The sequence below is a fragment of the Opisthocomus hoazin genome, chromosome 1, assembly GCF_030867145.1.
Source record: "Opisthocomus hoazin isolate bOpiHoa1 chromosome 1, bOpiHoa1.hap1, whole genome shotgun sequence".
Classification (NCBI taxonomy): domain Eukaryota; kingdom Metazoa; phylum Chordata; class Aves; order Opisthocomiformes; family Opisthocomidae; genus Opisthocomus; species Opisthocomus hoazin.
Genome location: NC_134414.1, coordinates 131,308,755 through 131,327,500, shown reverse-complemented (window position 1 = coordinate 131,327,500; position 18,746 = coordinate 131,308,755). Strand labels below are relative to the sequence as shown.

The following is an 18,746-nucleotide window of genomic DNA, read 5'->3' as shown; positions in this document are numbered from 1 at the left end:
ATCCCAGCAAGAATTATTTGGAACAGCCCCTTTACTTTGGGAGAGACCTGTGCATGAACTATACAACCGTATATGGAACTAACGTTAAGTTTTGCCTGCTTAGTGTTATCAAGTGTGCACTTACTGTATATCTTCTCATTGAAATACAGTTATGTAAAATATTTAGTCTTGCACTTGTATAAATGCATCTTTATGTATTTCCATTTTCAAAATAACACACATTACTTTTGACTGCAACTTGCCTTGGTAAAATATTTTAACATTACAAAAACAGTAAATAATTGATTATTTTTATCATTGCTTGCAGAATATTTTTGTTCGTTGTGTGTGTTTTGGATTTTTTTGCATGTATGGTAGAACTTGAATTAAGCTGTAATATTGCCTGCTAACTTCAGATAAGACTTGATTATCTTCCCTGCTATTTCCCAACTCCTCCTAGCCCTCTCATTTCAAATAATTACCAGTACATCACACACAAACACTCAGAATATTATTTATTGTATCTCACTACAAATTTATGATGCATACATGATATGTTCCAGAACACAACCACCACTTTTCCTCCCCATTTTTTTTTTCTCCTCCACTGTTTGGTTAACACTCTTTTGAAACCTTCCTGTAAAACTTGCTTGTAAGCGAGCTGAGTTCAGAAACTTTTATCACAAAATTGTCGTCCCCAATCAAGGCAAGTGTTTTTTTCCAATACAACAGAAAAACTGCTACCATTTCAGTACACTGTAAAACAACAAAAAGCAACACCTACATTCGTAAAGGATAACTCAGAAGAATGGATTCATGCATAGTACCCAAATTTCATCTAAGTTCCTAGCCATCAGTTCAACATACATCACACAGGTACACTGAAGAATAAACAGGATTAGCAAACCATGGCATATCTTCATGTTTTTCATATAACAGGCAGAGAAAGCTTGACAGAAGGATTAAGAAGTAGTACTAGACCAACTCTCCAGACATGTACACCTCTAGAATTATGGTAAATAGGAGTACCACACAGAATGAACAACACATATTAAGATATTTCAATGATGGGTACAGTATCAGTGCCTAAGAAAACAACAGAAACATAAACAATTTTGCCCTTTACATGTGTGCCAAGCAGTCAATCCTGACCTCCCAGAAAATGTTGCTAGTAGTGGACCAACTTCATGCAGAACATAAATCAGCCCAAAAGCCCCAAAACACGCTTTCAAATGTTTAATTTTCAGAGGCTCTAAACCGCAAATGTAAATTGGAGCAGCTGCTTCTTATTCTAAAAAATGGCATGCATATGTATCTTATGCACAGGCGGGGGGGAATTATTTTTTAAAAAATCCAACCTCCTTATAAACAAGGAAGTTTGCAAGTAAGCAGAAAGTCCCTATTCACTAAACCCTTATCTTTATTCTGTTTACATTATCTAGAGGAAAAAAAAAAAGACTTCTGCAGTATTACTTCACAACTGATTCATCAAAGGACTTTGGCACATGCTTTCACATAACAAGGGGACTTTTATCATTTTAAGTCCTTTTGACGGACAGGAATCTAAATCATTACAACTGTAGGTAATAACTGATTTTAGAAGGAACAGTTTCTATTGAAAAGCAAAGCCCACCACCCGCACACACTTTTCTCAGTAAAATTAACAATGGGAAGAAAAAATATTAACTTATAAGATATGTGATAGAAACGGACACAACAAATGTATTACAGCTGAGCAGTGGCAATTTCAAAAAGACAAAATGTGGATCAATAGACTGCACAAGTCTAGCTTAATGTCATGCTGATACAACATGTCCTGAAGTTACCGGGCTTCATACAAGGTCCTTCCCACTTGTTTTGTCTCAGTCTATCTCCACTGACTGCAAAAGTGAGATCTGACCAAGATCTGGGTCAGAACAAGCACACAGTCTTACCCTGCAAAGCAAACTTTGGCTCCCACCAACTTCATCAAAAGTTGCTGATCAAGACAACAGCCAGTACCCAGGCAAGTCAAGATTATAATAATTTTAGAGTGTGCTAATTATAGAAGTTACTTAACTACATTCAAGTTACACATTCTTAACCGCAGGGCTCATTCAAAATTAAAAAGCAGTCCATTCGAAACATGTTCTCTGCACTTCTACTGCATATCCTGCTGATCCCTATCCAAGATCTCCGCAGGGACACATTAGAAACATGGTACTGAATAACTGTGTCTGAAGTACACACTTGCCAGTGTACTAACAGACACCAGAGTCTCCGAAAAATAAAGGATTAACAGTTGTCCTCCAGAATTACTAAAATTTTCTTCAGTTGGACTTAATCTTGTAGAAAAAAACATTTCATTTCATAACCGCATTCCAAAATACACAGAAATGTGTTGCTCATTAACCACCTGGCCATCTATTACAATGTCTTGCAAAAGAAAAGCACAAATCAGGATATAGCAATAACACAGTCCTTTGGACAATTCCCAAGCTATCATAAATACAAAACCTAGGTGAGAGTTCACACCACTTATAAGTTTAGTAATTAACAGGACAGTACTTCTGTTCCTGTTTTAATTCTTACATTGGTGATGGTTTACCAATAACTGTCCAATTAACAAAAGACGAAGGGAGCAGCCACTCATGACCAATAACTCCTAAATAAGAAGCATTACCATTGCCTGTAAGTGAACTTGCTGTTTCCTAAAAACATACCTTGATTAAGGGATGCTTACGCTCCCCTGCTGATGAAACAATCTATGTGTAGATCTTAACTCATTTCACAGTGGAATTTTTATCATTCATTTCTAGCAGATGAAAAATTAAGTAATTATTTAACTAAAGATAAGGTTTGCAGAATAAAACCTGTTCATCCTGTTCAAATTCCCAAGATCTATTTTAAAGCACACAGCAGAGAAAATAAACACCTAGATGAGATCTAAAACTTACTTAAGTGTTTGAACAGAAATAAGTTAGCTGTAATTTTATGATACAATAGGAAATAGGAAGCATAGCTTAATAATAATAAGCAAATTACCTATTTACAAGTTAACCTCAAGTTGTTCAGATCACCACTCCATACTTCAGAATATTTTCATTTTGCTGAGTGGAAATATTCACCTACTTCCTTGGCAGACAAAGAGAAAATAGCAGAGAAAGAAAATTAAATGAGATCTCTGCAAATTGATTTAAACACTCTGAACAAAAACAACATGCATAATCATATTGAAATTCAACCAGGTAAGGCAGCTTTTCTAGGAATTTTAAGTATTCCATAAACGGTAAGTATTGCTGTCAATTTGGAGGCTGAGACACTTGTGTTTTCAGCATTTGCCTAAAAGCCTGAAATCTGACAGGTATGTAATGATTCAATTAAATGTTAAAGGGAAATATGGTCACAAAATAAGTAGCATACATCAGAGGGATTAAACTGTGAAAGAGAGCATAAAAGCAGTTTTCAGCAGATCATATCATCAACCTTTCTCTTTTCCAAAACTCTTAGAAAGCATTTCCTCTGAAGTGTAAAAATCTACCCTTTCCCCTGGATGTTAAGTCCCCAGGACCAGAAAGGGAGAAATAACTGATAGAAAAAATGGCAGGAGTTATCAGCCCACTTTCATTCACGTTTTCAGTTTTATGTCAGTGAGTGAGCAAAGGAAAACAAACAGTTTGGTGCTCGGCATTTTAAAGTCATTCTTTTTATGAGATTAAATATTTCCAAAAAAATATTTATAATTTTTGTCCTTACAGGTAGGATGGATAAGGGGAGGGAGGGAAAAGAAGGAAAAAAAAAATTATAATAAGAAGCAATAATAGTATTCTGAGAGCAAAGCGCCCATCCATCATCTGAGGTAGTATTTCAAGTTATTTAAGAACCTCCCTCAAGTAGCTAATCAAGAAATAGAATTGACAAAAATTACAGCAGTAGCCATCTAATCTTCCTGATCCAAAGCACAGTATGGTGTCTGGGGACAGAATATAAGGCTGTAATGAGAACAAATATCTGTACGTAAACTTCTCATGCAAGGCTTAAGCAGGCGTGCTCCCCACACTGGGGAAAGAATAATCAGAAACAGAATTGTACAGCACTGCTTTCTGGTTAAGACTGAATGGATGATGCAGGGTTAGGTGATGGAAATGGAGCAATCATCTGCAAGATGACTTTGTCCCTAGGAAACAGATATTGAGACAGGCAAAACAAAAACTGACAACTGCCTAATTCCAGGCTTAAGCAAAGACTACCAAAACATTACGTTACCAAGGCACAGAAGAGAAAAAGATCTTAAAGTTCAAGTACAGCACGAGTAGGTATATAAAGACACTTTAAAATTAACACCAAGTACTGTAAGTGGGAAATTGATAAAAAAAAAAAACCACCCCAAAGACTAACCTTAAAATTTTAAGAAGTATGAAGTGTTTTCCCAAACCTGCAGTCAGTGGCCCCAAGATGTAGCTGAATTTTCTCTATTAGCACATTAACCAATGACCCACCATACTGTGGGCACCCAGCAAGCCTCAAATATCAGAGCTGCAAACTGAACATGATTCTTCCCTGACCAGTAAGCAAAGTACTCTTGGGAAACAGATTTTGAGTACAAGAGGAAAGACTTGTTTTAATCAATGACTCTCCGCTTGCCAAGGACTACCCTGACATCACAGGGTCTTCATATATAGGGATGGGCAAAATAAGCTCCCTCCCATCTCTTACCCTTGCCACATCCCATATCACAAAACACTGCCCTTTCATTCATGCTGTTGTCACTGTTCAGGAAGGCAGCACTGTGAACCACGTCAAGAAACTAACCTGGATTTAAAAAAAACAAAAACAAAAACAACACAGCCCAGAAATCTTTATTAAAAAAACCCAACAGGATCCATTTCAGAGCATAGCTCTCCAAAAAGAGCTATACCAGCATAACTGAAGGGGCAAGCAAAAAAACGGATGAGCGCTTTACACTGGAATCACTGCCAAAGTCCTGGTCCCATCACTTTAGATGCTACCATTATTGTCTGAAGAGATACAATCTAGCATTCAAATATGCCACAAGGCAGTCCAAGTGCACAAAAACATTAATCAGTCCCATTAACATCCTTCTGGAGTAGTAAGAAGAAATTACTCCTCCTTTAGGAAAGAAGTTAATTGTCTTGTGCAAAATCACAACAAGGAAGCTTCAATCATGATTAAAATCTAGAATTTCTTATCCTCGATTGTCTCATCCATTATAGGTCATGTTTTATCCCAGAGAAACACCAATCTTGGCTGGACAAAAGGCAGAGGGTTTTTTAAAATATAAACTTATATATATATATATATATATAAATTATACATATATATTTAAAATAGCACTCTGATTAACACACCTTCAAATATGGCCTTCACAGAGAAAAACTGCCTGCTCCTAGACAGAAAAAAAGCCATGATGGTAAAAGTAAAACCAGAGGGTTCTTTTCCCTTCTCCATGCAGAACACATTTAGGCCCAACCTGATTATCCTGTATGTTTCTTCAACACATATTAACTAATATGGGAAAAATATATCCAAAACTCTTGAACAGATAATATTGATACTGTAGGCGTTTTCATGTTGAAAGGTGTGTGTAGGTATGAGCGCAGTTCAACGCATCTTTAAAAACCGCATACTTAAAAATACCCACGTACATCCCTGCCTGCCCACAGTCTGTACAGAATAAGACCCACTGCCAAGCACCTCACTCAACAAATGGCAGCACATCTTTAAACCAAGTGAACTGATGATGCCACCCAGATTTGTAAAATAACTTATTATATAAAACCACTAAGTTAGGCATCAGCAGAAACATTTAAGTGCCAGCACTACCCTCTCCTGGACACAATTAATATCGCAGTGTGCTTAGTATTCCTTAAACAAGGCTGCACTAGTCCTCTTCTTCAGGACCCTAGGTGCCTAAGATTCCTCCTTGTTTCAAGGGGCAAAGGGAAGAGAGCTAACAACAAGCAACTATTCATTTCAGAGAACAGACAGCTGCATGGCGATTTTGATCAATCATTCACAGGTAAATCTTGTCTTAGGGGACTCGAGCCACAGCATAACCTTACCTTTCCCTGCATCTTGTCAATTATCCACTAAAAATGAATCTTTAAATTATCTTATGTTTAAAAGATGATCACATTTCCCAGAGTGGACATGTCCCAAGAACAGCAAGCCACAAACTAGAATTTTAGTAATTAGGAATACAACTTCTGCCTCCAACTCTGTCCAGCTGTGCTTCTTTTCTCCACCACCAGAAAGCGGATTTAAACTTGGTGTTCCGGAAATAAGACCACAGTGACACATTTGGGTACCTAAGTGCAAATCACATCACATCTATGGAAAATATTTCTAAGGTTAATATAGATTTTTCTGTCAAATAGATCATGTTATTGAAATCAAGATTCCTGTAAAAAGCCAAATATCAGCAGAAGAGTAGAAACTGCAGAAAACAGAGCTTAGAAGGGACCTCAGGACATTTTCCAGCCTATACCCTTACTACAACTTGATTTAACCCGTTCCAAACAAATGCTTCATTCACCCTGTTTTAAAAAACTTCTGCAACAACCACTGCACAGTTAACCCAGGAATCTGTAACAAGGCTGAAATATTCTTGCCATTAACAATCTTGCCAGTTTCCATGCTAAATTTCTTTTGCTGAAATTGTAATCTCGTATTCACCTTCCTATCCCTTCACTGGACTATTTTCTCTGCAAGAGACTTTCACATGCTAGAAGACAATTATCATGTCTTTCCTCACATTTGTTTTCTCCAGATTAAACAAACCCAATTGCTCCCTCATTTAATAGCTCAGGTAGTACTACTGTACAGATTACTAGTAATTTTCCCTCTTCAGAGCTGTTCATAATGGTGTGAGAATTCAGTGCCCTGATCCAGACAATACTCTGGGCTAAGGTCTTATCAACATTAGTAAGTGTAAGGATTATTTATATTGTTCCTGCTTACACAACTCAGTATAGTCATGCACACAAGTGGGCTGCATAAAAGGAAATGTAGAGCAACTGAGAATTTTTCCTCTGGATTCCTAGAAGACAGGTGCAGGACCTAGTGAAAAAAAAGGAAATATCTGAATGCCCTGCACAGCTGAGAAGGCCTAACCAGAAATTTCAGCCAAAGCTGTTTTGTTTAGAGGCCAAAGGGAATGTTCAGTTTTACCGCTTAATCTTAACTCATTCACACTTGCAGACCTGGCTTACGTTCTGACTGCATTCAATCACCCAGGCACAAACTTCAGTCTGGCAAGAGACACACTCATGCACATACAGATACACGGACTTGTGTGTAAAGGATCTTCAGCACCATCCTCTGGCCACTCTCACTGAAGTTGAAAATCATAACTCTGTTGCTCAAATTTCTTAAACTAAAAATTTAAGCAGTGAGAAAGAACCTTGTCTAAAGTTATTTCTCCTAGATCAGGTTCTACAATGACTGTAGAAAGGTAAATAAGAGAACTTACAGCAGAAGTATTGCATGCTCCCCCCTATTTAAATAAATACAGTTCAAACAGGAAGCAAAGCATACACCATACTTCCAGAGGGAAAAAAAAAAAAAAAAAAAGATTAGGACCAAAGGTATGAGAACTTACTTTAACAGCACAGAAACAGACATATATTGTCTCCTTGACACACATCCCCCCCCACTTGCCTTAGCCTGCTCCCCAGGAAGCAAGCATTGTATGGTGGTAAAGTACCTGAGGGCCCATATAAATAACAGAAAAAACATCTCTCTGTCCATGGGGGAAAAAAAGAAAAAACACCAAAGTGTGCATGGAATATATAACCTTATACTTCTGAGCATGCTTTCACAGCTGACTTCCTGAAATTAAGAAGGGCCATTTTCACAGTCACATGTGAAAATTCCACAACTGTCACCTGTGGAGTGATTGTTCTCATCCCTGAAGTATCTGCTGTCATTCACTAATTTGAAATAGCAAACACAGCCACTGTGTACAAGTTCTCACTCTAACACCCTTTCTCCTGCCAATTCCTATTACAAGTGATTGACATCTACTTCAGAAGTCAATTTAAAACTAAAGAAGTTAAAAGATCCTTATGAAACTGCAGTTTTCTTGATCATTGCTTGCCTTGAAAATGAGCTTTAACTGCTTATTTCTACCTCCACAAGCACTACTGACAAAAACTTTGGTGTTTTCTGAGTCCAACACCTTAAACTAATATGATGCTGCTGTACTTACAGACATACCACCTAAACTTATTTTAAAAATGTGGCTAGTTTCACATATTTGGGGTTGGTTGTCTTTGTTGTTGCAGTAATTATTTGCTGACATTTACTTAACTGTGTTTAGACACATTAAGAAAAACCACACAACTACTCAGATAGGCAGCTCCTGTGTAACATTTCATTTCTAGGGGTGTTTTGAGAGCACTGATGGGAACTCACAAGGGCTCTCCAGAACATGAAAGGCAGCACAGCTTGGTTTTTGAAGGATAAATGTATCTTATTTCCTCTTCTATCACTTGGAAAGATAGTAAATACAAAAAGTAGCCTACAGGTGGGAACTGAAGGAAGCATAACTAAACAGCAATGGTTAATACAGATCCAGCAAACTCAGAATACAAGCGAGTGTCAAAAAAAAGAACGGGTGAGGCTGAAAACTATTCATCCTGAAGAAGAAAAATTGGTAGAAAGGGTGAAAGGATGCATACATTCAAAGAGATTTTTGATGTGAACACACACTTCCCATACATCGATACGAGTTAAAAATCAAATTGAAAAGGCCCACCAAAAATCTATATATAGGAGGGCTTTTTAGTCATTCAGGTCTGCCCAAAATCAAAATGGACATCCCAACACACAAGCGTGCCATAACCTATGAATCTGCCTACATGCCTCTGCACTAAGCAGTAGGGAAGGAACTAAGAGAATTGCCCAAGAATTTTCAGTACACATACAACTAAACGAATGCAGACTGGATATACAATTACTTCCAAGTGCTTTCCAGACAATTCCCACATAATACCATTCCCTCTTTGCAGGCACATCTTACAGCACCTTAAGCACTGATCTAGTCAACTGACCCTAAATGTTCTTTTTATAACTCACATCTGAGATTCATATTTTGTCAAGAACCAAGTTTTAAAACATAAACAAAGTTTAGTCCTTGATCTAGCTACGCATCTAACTAAACTCAAAAACTTAAGCGTCAACAAGCGTTTTACTTAAATTTAAGTTATTCAGCCTTTCCTCTCTAGAATTTGTATCAGGGATGATGAAAAAGAAACCAATTTTTAAGTGCTGAATGAGGAGGATGAGAACAAGACAGACAGTTTTTTAAATCCCTGCCTACAACAGAAGTTACAGCTATACAGTTAGATTGGCACAATCACTAAAGAGCAAATTTAGTTGTCCTGGCTCTGAACCTTAATACTGGTATAGTTTATTTGTACAGGGGAAAAACCCTGTAATACAGCTGCTATCCTCAAGTTTGAGCCTATGCCAAGAGTTGCATCCATTCAGTTACTGTGGCTATAAGTAAATGTAACACACAAAAGAGAGGAATACAAACCCTGTAAGCAGAACAAACCTTGACAAAGTCATCAGTTTATATATAATGCAGCTCTCACCAATAAGTGATAATAATTTAGATGTATTCAACACTGCCATTCAGAACTGCAAAGTACAATATAATTTTGAATCTCCAAAAAACTTTTGCTTGAAACAAAATCTGACAGCTCAGGAGGCAACATTGTAAATGGTGGTTTCAATGAGCTGGAAGCTGGCGCAAGCTATAGGCCAGAGCATAGAGGTATTTTCACACCTAACTTCCCACTTAAGAGCCTGAATACTAGTTAGATGCACAAAACTTCTCAAAAACTGGGCCTACAAATACCTGCTCGAAGTACTAACACTGCTGTTCAATCCACTACAAACAGAATCCTCCAACCACTTCGTACCCTATGGAACCTCTGAACGGGAACGCTTCTCAAAAAAAGTAACCTCACAACTCTTTCTTAGAGATATAATTGCACTTCAGCAAGCAAGACTTCACATATTTTTATCTGTTCATCTCAATATGCTTAGCAAATGATGGCTAATTTAATTCTTCTTCTAGTTAAGAAACTGAGGCATGTTTTATACCATCTCTAAATTTACATCAGACAGCAGCACTGCTAGGAATAGCTCACCCAAATGTTTTATTCTCAATACTGTGCCTCATCTATCACGTCACACCACATAGTCAGAAAGCAAACTGTTCCAACTCAGTACTCAAGGAAAGCCATAGAGCAGTTACACAATTATTCCCTCTACCATCAACCTATTTTTTCTTAACATGGCACCTTTTGTAATTGAAGTAAAATGGTTTTTGGTTTGGGTTTTGGTTGTTCTCTCCCCCCCGCATACTAATATGAGTGTTAAAATTCAAGACTAACATGAAAATGCATATTAATTTATTATTATTATTATTCAGCGTTTAACGACAAGTTTCAGTCTGGTTTCAGTGAAAATAGTGGGATACAGTACAAAAGAAAAACTTTGCTGCCACCTATAGGCAAAATCTTCCAGGAACACACAGCGAAGAAAAACGCGTCTATCTCCTTTTTCCTTCCCACTTTCAAAGCCAAACTCTTTCCTTTCTCATGTACTAAAAAGAAAAAAAAAAAAAAAATCTACAAATTGAAACTTTCTGATTTTGAAAATAACAACGTGAAACGAGTTATACACATTCAGATCCAGGACCTACGTATCTCATCTTTGGTAGTGAGCAGCGGTAAACGCTTATGATCTTAAGTACCAGGCAAACAGTAATAAACCCAGCCTCTAGCAGTCTATAACTTACGGCTACCCACAGTTGAAATCTACATCACACCTTTGTGTTTAGCAGTCCTTGATGGATGCCATGAATCAGTCTAAATTCTCTCCAAACCAATTTATATCATCACCTCAAAAACTGCCTGTCCCGATAAGTTTCGTAGCTCACTGGCAAGGGAAAATACTTCTTACTTATCTTTAATCCACCTTCAACAGATGCCCTCTCAAGCATGTTATTAGAGAAAAATCCCCTATTAACTATAATGCCAGATTTCTTCTATTGTTTTTTCTCTCCGCAATCTATTTTCCAAACTCAAGAAAGTTTAGTGTGCATTGTTCATCTTCATGCAGAAGCCATTTCATAACTGATCATCTTTGACACCTTTTTCTGCATTTTGCCATACCCTTTTCTGAGCTGTTTCGGCAAAACTCTGCAAAACATTCACAATGTAAGTATGGTTTGGATTTACACACTAAAAACGATGGGGTTTGTTTTCCTCTGTTCTTTTACTAGTAATTCCCAACCTGCCTGTTACAAGTTTGACAATTACCAGTTGCTCAGCAATAAGGACCATTTACAGGATCCATTTCCAGGATCTGTGTTCTGAGTGACAATAGATGTCATATTTACTACTGTATGTCAACTAGTTATCCCTACATATATTATTTTTCATTTGTTAACACTGAACTGACACATTTTTATCACCTTGTTACTCAATACCAGGAATCAGTGTCAGCTCTTGCTTCTAATACCCTCCCTTTTATGCCATATGCAAACGTCGTCATTTCAGTACAAACTCTCTTCCCCTGCAGTTTATGAATATGTTGAATATCACAGGTGCCTGTGAGGCTCAGATGGTATCTCCACTATACTGTGTAAACTGGCTACATGCTCTGCTTCCTATTCACTTGCCACCTTTCAACAGTGAGAATTCTCCTTCTTTTTCTACAGAAAATTTGCTCTTACAAATTCTTTTGTTAGAGAACACTGTCATGTTTTTTGAAAAATCATAGTATAACTTACTAATGTAGATGTCACTGTGTTAAAGGCACCTACGCCTGTCCCTCAGACACTGAGACACAGGTCAACCCAAACTACAAGAAACTTCATGCTGCCCAGCCAGATACAAATTACCTACTTAAAATGAATCCTCCTGCGGGCTAACTCCCCAGCTATGCCTCAGAATTGTTCCAGAGTTAGATCCAGGTCATCAACCATTCAAACAATTCAACACTGTCAACAATTTCAGTTTCAGTGCCAGGGAACATTCACAGACACTGCCTAGCTCATTATTAGACAATCTGATACCATATACTTATATGACAATATCTAACACGTACTTAAGTATTATCCTCGACAAGGACTGTGGATGTTTTCCCATCACAAAAGTAGTAACCTCGTGGGTGAGCATGCTATTTATTATTGTCACTTGTACAGTTTGATCAGTTCAGCAGTTACAAATCTTCTGTGAAGCTTTACTCAAAGTGGCACCACATCCCTCTAGCATCACCAGCAATTTCAGTGGCAGACTGCAGACCACTAATAAGGATTCAGCAATTTAAAAACTTATCTCCTTCAGAACTCTTGGAAAAATGCCACATTGTTCTGGGAGATCATTACTATTCTTTCTATCTCTTTGTTCTCAAACTTCAGTTAGCCCAGGTAGCTTTTTTTTCCCTTACTCACAATCCCTTAAGCACGTTTGTGATGTGCAAACTTTCCCAAAATTCCTCCATACTGAGCACATGCAGCAATCTGAAGTTGACTCAGCTTTATCCTTTTGAGAACTCCTGCCATATACAATAATCTACAGCCAAATGGCAGGCTTTTGAACTGTGATACTTTTTCCTTTTTTTTAAATAAATACTTATTCCAGGCAGGCTTTTATGGCCACTAGGAAGTCGTTTCTCAAAACTTCTTGGGAGCTAGCTCATTCTTATTCATACTTAATTCACCAGAGTTTCTATGCTGTTTTCTATTGTCCTCATTTGAACACCATTTCCATTTTATGCTTTTCAAAAAAAAAAACACCTCAGTAAACTTCTTTTACTGTGTTTTTCAACTCTAAAAGGTATATGAAAAGGATTGTGATGTAAAAAGCTTTTCTGATGAGTTTAACCCTAGTTTCAGACATGGTACCTTTCAAACAATCTCCTTGCCTTTACAGGTCTTCACCCCTTTTCAGTGCTCATTCTAACTTTTTTTTTTTTTGTCTAGTTATTTCTTTGCAATTAAATATGACTACAATGGATTCTGGAGGGAGAGTTCTCTTACAGATACATTCATTTTGCGTATACTGTGGTCACTTTCAAAGAATGATCCCTCACAGTAAAGTATGAGCTAAGTACTGCCTGCTACTCAGGACTGAATCAAGACTTGCTTCTGCATGTGGAAGTTCTCCAATTATTTACCCACAGAAGCCACACAGCTCACAGCTTTTGCACTGCATCACTCACTCAGGCCCTAGGGCTGCTGCCCTAGTCAGAGGGCTGACAGAAAATCCCTCTTATTTATACTCTGGATTTCAATCCATTCAGATTCTTTGATATTCACCAATCAAGTAGAGAAGTTAAATAGTACGCTACGCTGTCATTACCAGGGAGAGAAAGGAAGTTCAGGCAAACAGTCCCAAGAGCAATGCATTTAGTTTTACAAAGTGGAAAAGATACCAACGAGCTAAATATACAATCTTTTATGAGACTTACCTTCTCTGACTTATTTTCTTGGTTTATTTCGAGATCACTGATGCGTTCCGTCGTCCAATTCCAACTCGGATCCCCAAACCAAAGCTTACAAGCACAACCAAACTACCTGTCAAAACTCCTGCTGGACATCTCAACAAACCACTTCAAGACAGCAGTTCTGGAAAGCTACGCATCGTAAGGACTGTGTCTAACACCTGCCTTCAAAGTGGAGGGAGAAGGTAAGTAATTTTCTATGATCTATGACATTAAAATGGATTTACACAATCTGAATCTCAACAGTAGTTGTTTACATTTGGGAAAAGTCTGAAACCTTCCACGTGGTCAGTACATCAACTGTCATCAACCACAGGACATCAAGAGACAGACAAATTCCTAGAAGCCAAAGGTAACTGCAAGTCTGCAGGGACCACGCTCTGCTCCCATTTTTCTGCTGTAATTCCAGAATCTGGCCCTCACACTAGAGAAGCACGTAAGATGCAAATAAGTTTCTGCTACAAATTCTGTTTTGACATGTTCCACAAATAACAATACTAATGTTGTCTGAGTAGATTTATAAAAACATACGATCAATCAAATGAAGAGGGGTTGAAGGAGGTGACGTTTTGTTTTCAAAGTTGGTCTAGGCAAGCAGTGTTTCCGTATGGAAATCTTCTGTTCAGTAGTAAAGACAAAATGAAGAGAGGTATAGAGAAATCCACTCTTTAATAATGCATAGAACTTCAAGAAACACAGAGCTCCTTGTTGTGCCAAGCATCACTTTAAAAGCATGATTTGAAGAGGAACGATTCTCTCCTCAATGAGTTAACTAGTGTCATTATCCCCACTCGCATTCGTGCAGATGTTATCTCAGGAAATTAGATGCAAGAATTGAGATGGATATTGTTTGTATTAGCTGTCTAAACTTTTACCATTTTATTTGGACTATAGTACTTGGATTTCAGTTCACTTAAACAGTATTTTGGAACTGATCAAATTTGTGTCAATCTTAACAGTAAGTTTTGACTTACACAGAAGTGCAATTTTGTTCTTGCATTCCTCCACAATTTTGCCCTTCCTTTCCACTGCTCACATTCAAGTAAAATAAGTAACTGCATTCATAACTCTCAGTGAAGGTTTTTAACCAAACTCTTTGCACAAGTCGTTCTAGTTCATCCATGAGAGAATTTGCCTTTTTGCTTTTTAATTTTAAAATTCACTCAGTTTCCTTTCAGCCCACGCGCACACACACACACAGAAAAATCGAAACATTAGAAGATACTCCACTTCCATTTTTTTCAATTTTCTGAAAAATTTGCTGTGGCAAAAAATATTCTCACTGTTCCACTTTAGAAAGTTAAAACTAATAAGATACTATTCCTGCAAGGGACGCCCCACGGGAATCCTGTAATACCAACTAACATGAATTACTGTTTTAGAATACAAAAATTCATTTATTTCCCTGGTATTAATGTCTCCCTCATTCTTCTTCCCCTAACAGAGTGCATTCGAACAGTTAAAATGGCTCAACTGATAATTTATGGGAAAAATCCTTTCACATAGGCCTTTAAGAACTGCCAAATCCTAATTCCTAAATAAAGCAAAAGCTGGTTGTGATCACAGTGCCATAGCGAGAATCATGATCCTTTTGCTGAAGCAAGGAGAGATTTTGATGCACTCAGTTACCTGATCTTTTCCCTTTTATTTCACAGCTAAAAGTTTAACTTAACCACTGAGACAGTACAACACATTAGCACTGCTGCGTGACGATTTTTGCAAACTCACAACAGAAACCTATGCTCCCTCAACAGTTCCACAAGAAATTTTCTAGAAGTACTTAAAAAAAGCAAAAGTTTACAAAGATTGGTCTACTGAAAAATTATTTCAGCTTGTGTCCTACAAGACACACTTGTGTCAAAACGCCAAAAACAAAGAACGACCCTTCTACATTAAAAATATAAGGTTTCAAACCTTATTCACTAAATCTGCTTGTAACTATAAAGTTCTGAGACTGCATGTCATGTACGCTCAGATCCAACTAAAGTTCACAGAAGCACACCATTATATGTTCTGCAACTTGCAGAATGAGTCTATGTAAATGCAAAGAAACACAAACTTCAAAAAGCAGCTGTCAACTTGGCACGCTTACCAGAGAGATCTTCAGTACAAGAACAAGCTTCACCAGAAATGACAGCAGCTCATGGATGAGCCAAAAATCAAAAAGATACAAACCTCTGCACGCTCAGGTCTGCCAGCAGATCTCAGCTCCAATCAAGCAACAAAGGTCCCACTGAATGTGCTAGAATGAACAAACAGTGTCCTTCTCGGTAGTTGCAAATCACATATTACAAATTGAGACTATCTGGCACCCTTTATTGCCAATCTACAGAACGAAAACCTCTGGCAAAAGAAATTAATTCCTGCAATAGCACCCTTGGCTTTAGAGCCCACAGAGGACCCCACAAGTACAGTCAAATCACCCTCCCTATACCATATTACACTTCTCATCTATTTCTACTGCTGACATAGAAGAGTTTCCCTGTCTTTTCCTCGCACCTTGGGATGACACAATTTATTTCTACCTATAAGGGACATGGCCCACATAGGCTCTTACCTAAGAATCTAAACAAACTGACAAACGGGAATACTACACTCTTACGGGATTAAGGGAGATGAAGAAAGCATGGAGAATGAAAGACAAGGAGTGGTAACATAAAAGGAGGAAACTGGAAGAATTTCTGAAAAATAGAAGTCTATCCCTCTCCCTCAAACTACTCGGGAGATGTGGCATGCTGGACACAGGCAAGATACGGACATTTATAATGCTGTGAGAAGTGTTCTTTCTGTTCATGGAGAGAAGAGGAAAAAGTTGGTGTCTTTCACCAGTTCTAAACGAACTCCTTGGTATTCCTTATCCTTTCCCTTATAGTTCTGAACGCAATATAAAAAATCATATTCAAGACTGGATGTAGTTGTGATATGAACTGGAAAAAGGGAAGGAAGGAAGCCCAGCAGTCAAAAGACTTGGGACTTGTATAACACTAAACAACACTGATAAATAGCCAACAATCCCTAACCACTCTCTCCACAAATCACCTCTCCAAGTTAAAGGTGTGCTGAAGAAGTTATTGGGCAAGATTCTTTCGCTGGTATCATGTGACAAGGTAAATAGTTGGCTAATCCCTTCAGGGGTTTTTTTGTTGTGTTTTGCTTGGTTTTCTTTACCATCTGTGAACCACCTGCAGTAGGGTAAACATTCATGTCTCAAAGTGAGAGTAACTACCTTTAATCTTTAGCATGTATTCTAAAACAATGATTTCCAATGATGTGGCCAAAAGCAAATTCAGAATTACTTACATATCCATATGCTAGGATATATATTTTGTATTTTCATGCCCTTTAAGTGAGTCTGGACGTTTTTCATCAACCTCACCTTAAAAGTAGCCTCTTCTAACTACAAGCTGCTAAAATCTAAGACACTTTTGAGGACTGAGTTATTAAGGAAGAATATTCCAGTCGTCAGGACTTATTCTAGGGCTAGTCTTAAAGGACTTGGCAAAAGATCAGTATTTTAAAAGTACCTACAGTTGTGGCAGAGATGCTCTTTTAAAATAGGACAGCAAATGAAGTTGGATAGTAGACATTTTTTTAATGAAATTTGATGCTTCACAGAAATAAACATGAACAAGTCTGTCAAAAGTGCTCATTGATGGGCAATTATTTTCTTGTATTGCTGCTTACATTGTAGACCCTGATTTCTTACTTCTTGCCAACTGATTTTAAACCATTTTACAGTATCCGTAAGATGCAGTACAAAGTAATCTTTGATTTTACAACTGTCGTACGTGAAAAACAGCTACACAAAATAAAGGTAACAGATGATGTTCTTACTCCACTGACGGCTTGTGTCAACTTAATACAACAACAGGCTCCATCTAAAGAACCTGTCAACAAGTTTACAAAGGTGGGATATGGACAGCAGAGTACACGGTTTGCACAATACTCACCTGTAATCGTTACTCGTAATACACTCAAAGAATGCTCTTGGAGTAAAGTGCATACAGTGCTTTTAGCACAGGGCTGGATTAGACACCTCCAGAGATTCCTTCCCACTTGAATTATTTTAGTAGCTCAACAATGCAACTGCAGAAATCCCAAGGAGTTTTACATAACTGGAAGAGTCGTGATTCACAGGCTCACCTCAAAGGCAGATGGTTTATCCATCATGTCAAAAGTTTATCATCCAAGTCCTGCTTTGTATCCAGTTTCTAAAGGAAAACTGCCAACATTATAAAAATCAGCTTAGCACCCACCCCAAATGAAACCTCTGGTTGGTAGAATGTGCAGGTAGGCTCTTGAGATATTTAAGAGTCCTGAATGAAAAATTCCTAATGAAGAGCATTACTATGGGAGCTGGAACTGCTTAAGGAACATACGTGAGACTAAAAATAAAAATTGAATGCTCAGGAGCCTTATTAGGGCTTGTGACCCCTCTTTATTACACACAATTTTTATATTGCTCCCTCTCAAACTATCCTCCAAGTACCTTTTCACAAGAAATAAACAACCAGTGTCAAGACACTGAAAGATCTGGAGTCTTCGCAGAGGTGTAGATAACTCCAAATAACTCCCAACTCTTACCAATACTGTATTAAAAAAAAAATCAATTTTAAAAAATCAATTAAAAAAAAAATCAATAAAATAGGGCACTATAAAGTCATTTCAGTTGCCCAGATCTACCTAAATTTCCATATTAAACCTCCACATTACAGATACAACTACAGGCTGTAAAGTACTTTCAGACACCTTGAAAAAATCTATGTATAGGAGCCAGATATTATAATCACCAGGGAAAAGAGACAAAACAGCCCTAGTACCACTCTCCACAGAGCAATGGCTGGAGAAAAGCTGCTCAAACCCTGCGCTTTTACAGTAACACATGGCAAGGGTGATGCGAGACACCCCGGTGAGCACATGGGCGATGCTTTTCAAGTACCACAGATCTTTTTCCTTCCAAAGGCTCTGCTATGGATTTATTGTTTCCAAGGCCTTTCAGCACTGTAAGTAACTTCACGTCGGTAACGGCAACCAACACATATTCTGCAACATCCTACCATCAAAGAAACTCGGTTTGGAAGAACACACAATTTAGAACCTTTAACGAATGCTGGAGACAGCTCAAAGCAAGCGGTTTTCTTCCTCTTCCCGTCCCGCTTTTTAAAAATCGCTTAAATGTGTTTCTGTTGAGCGAGCTCCTGTTATTACCTCAGTACTGATCTTTTCGCCCGCCGCTTCATCCT

At 37.8% G+C, this 18,746-nt stretch overlaps 2 protein-coding genes across 7 annotated transcripts in view; one reads left to right on the top strand and one right to left on the bottom strand.

Annotated features, from left to right (window-relative positions):
* The window catches only part of FILIP1L (filamin A interacting protein 1 like), a 208,078-nt gene extending 190,743 nt beyond the window's left edge, over nt 1–17,335 (top strand). For 5 of the 6 annotated variants that reach the window (XM_075436083.1, XM_075436069.1, XM_075436110.1 and 2 more), the window contains 2 exons: nt 13,504–13,688; nt 14,948–17,335. In XM_075436083.1, coding sequence (XP_075292198.1) covers nt 13,504–13,688; nt 14,948–14,966 — 204 coding nt within the window. In that variant the 3' untranslated portion in view covers nt 14,967–17,335. The remainder of the gene's footprint in view (nt 1–13,503; nt 13,689–14,947) is intronic. The other variant, XM_075436077.1, reaches the window with a different exon arrangement.
* Nucleotides 1–18,746, bottom strand: part of CMSS1 (cms1 ribosomal small subunit homolog) — a 243,318-nt gene that overhangs the window by 224,167 nt on the left and 405 nt on the right. The window lies entirely within an intron of this gene.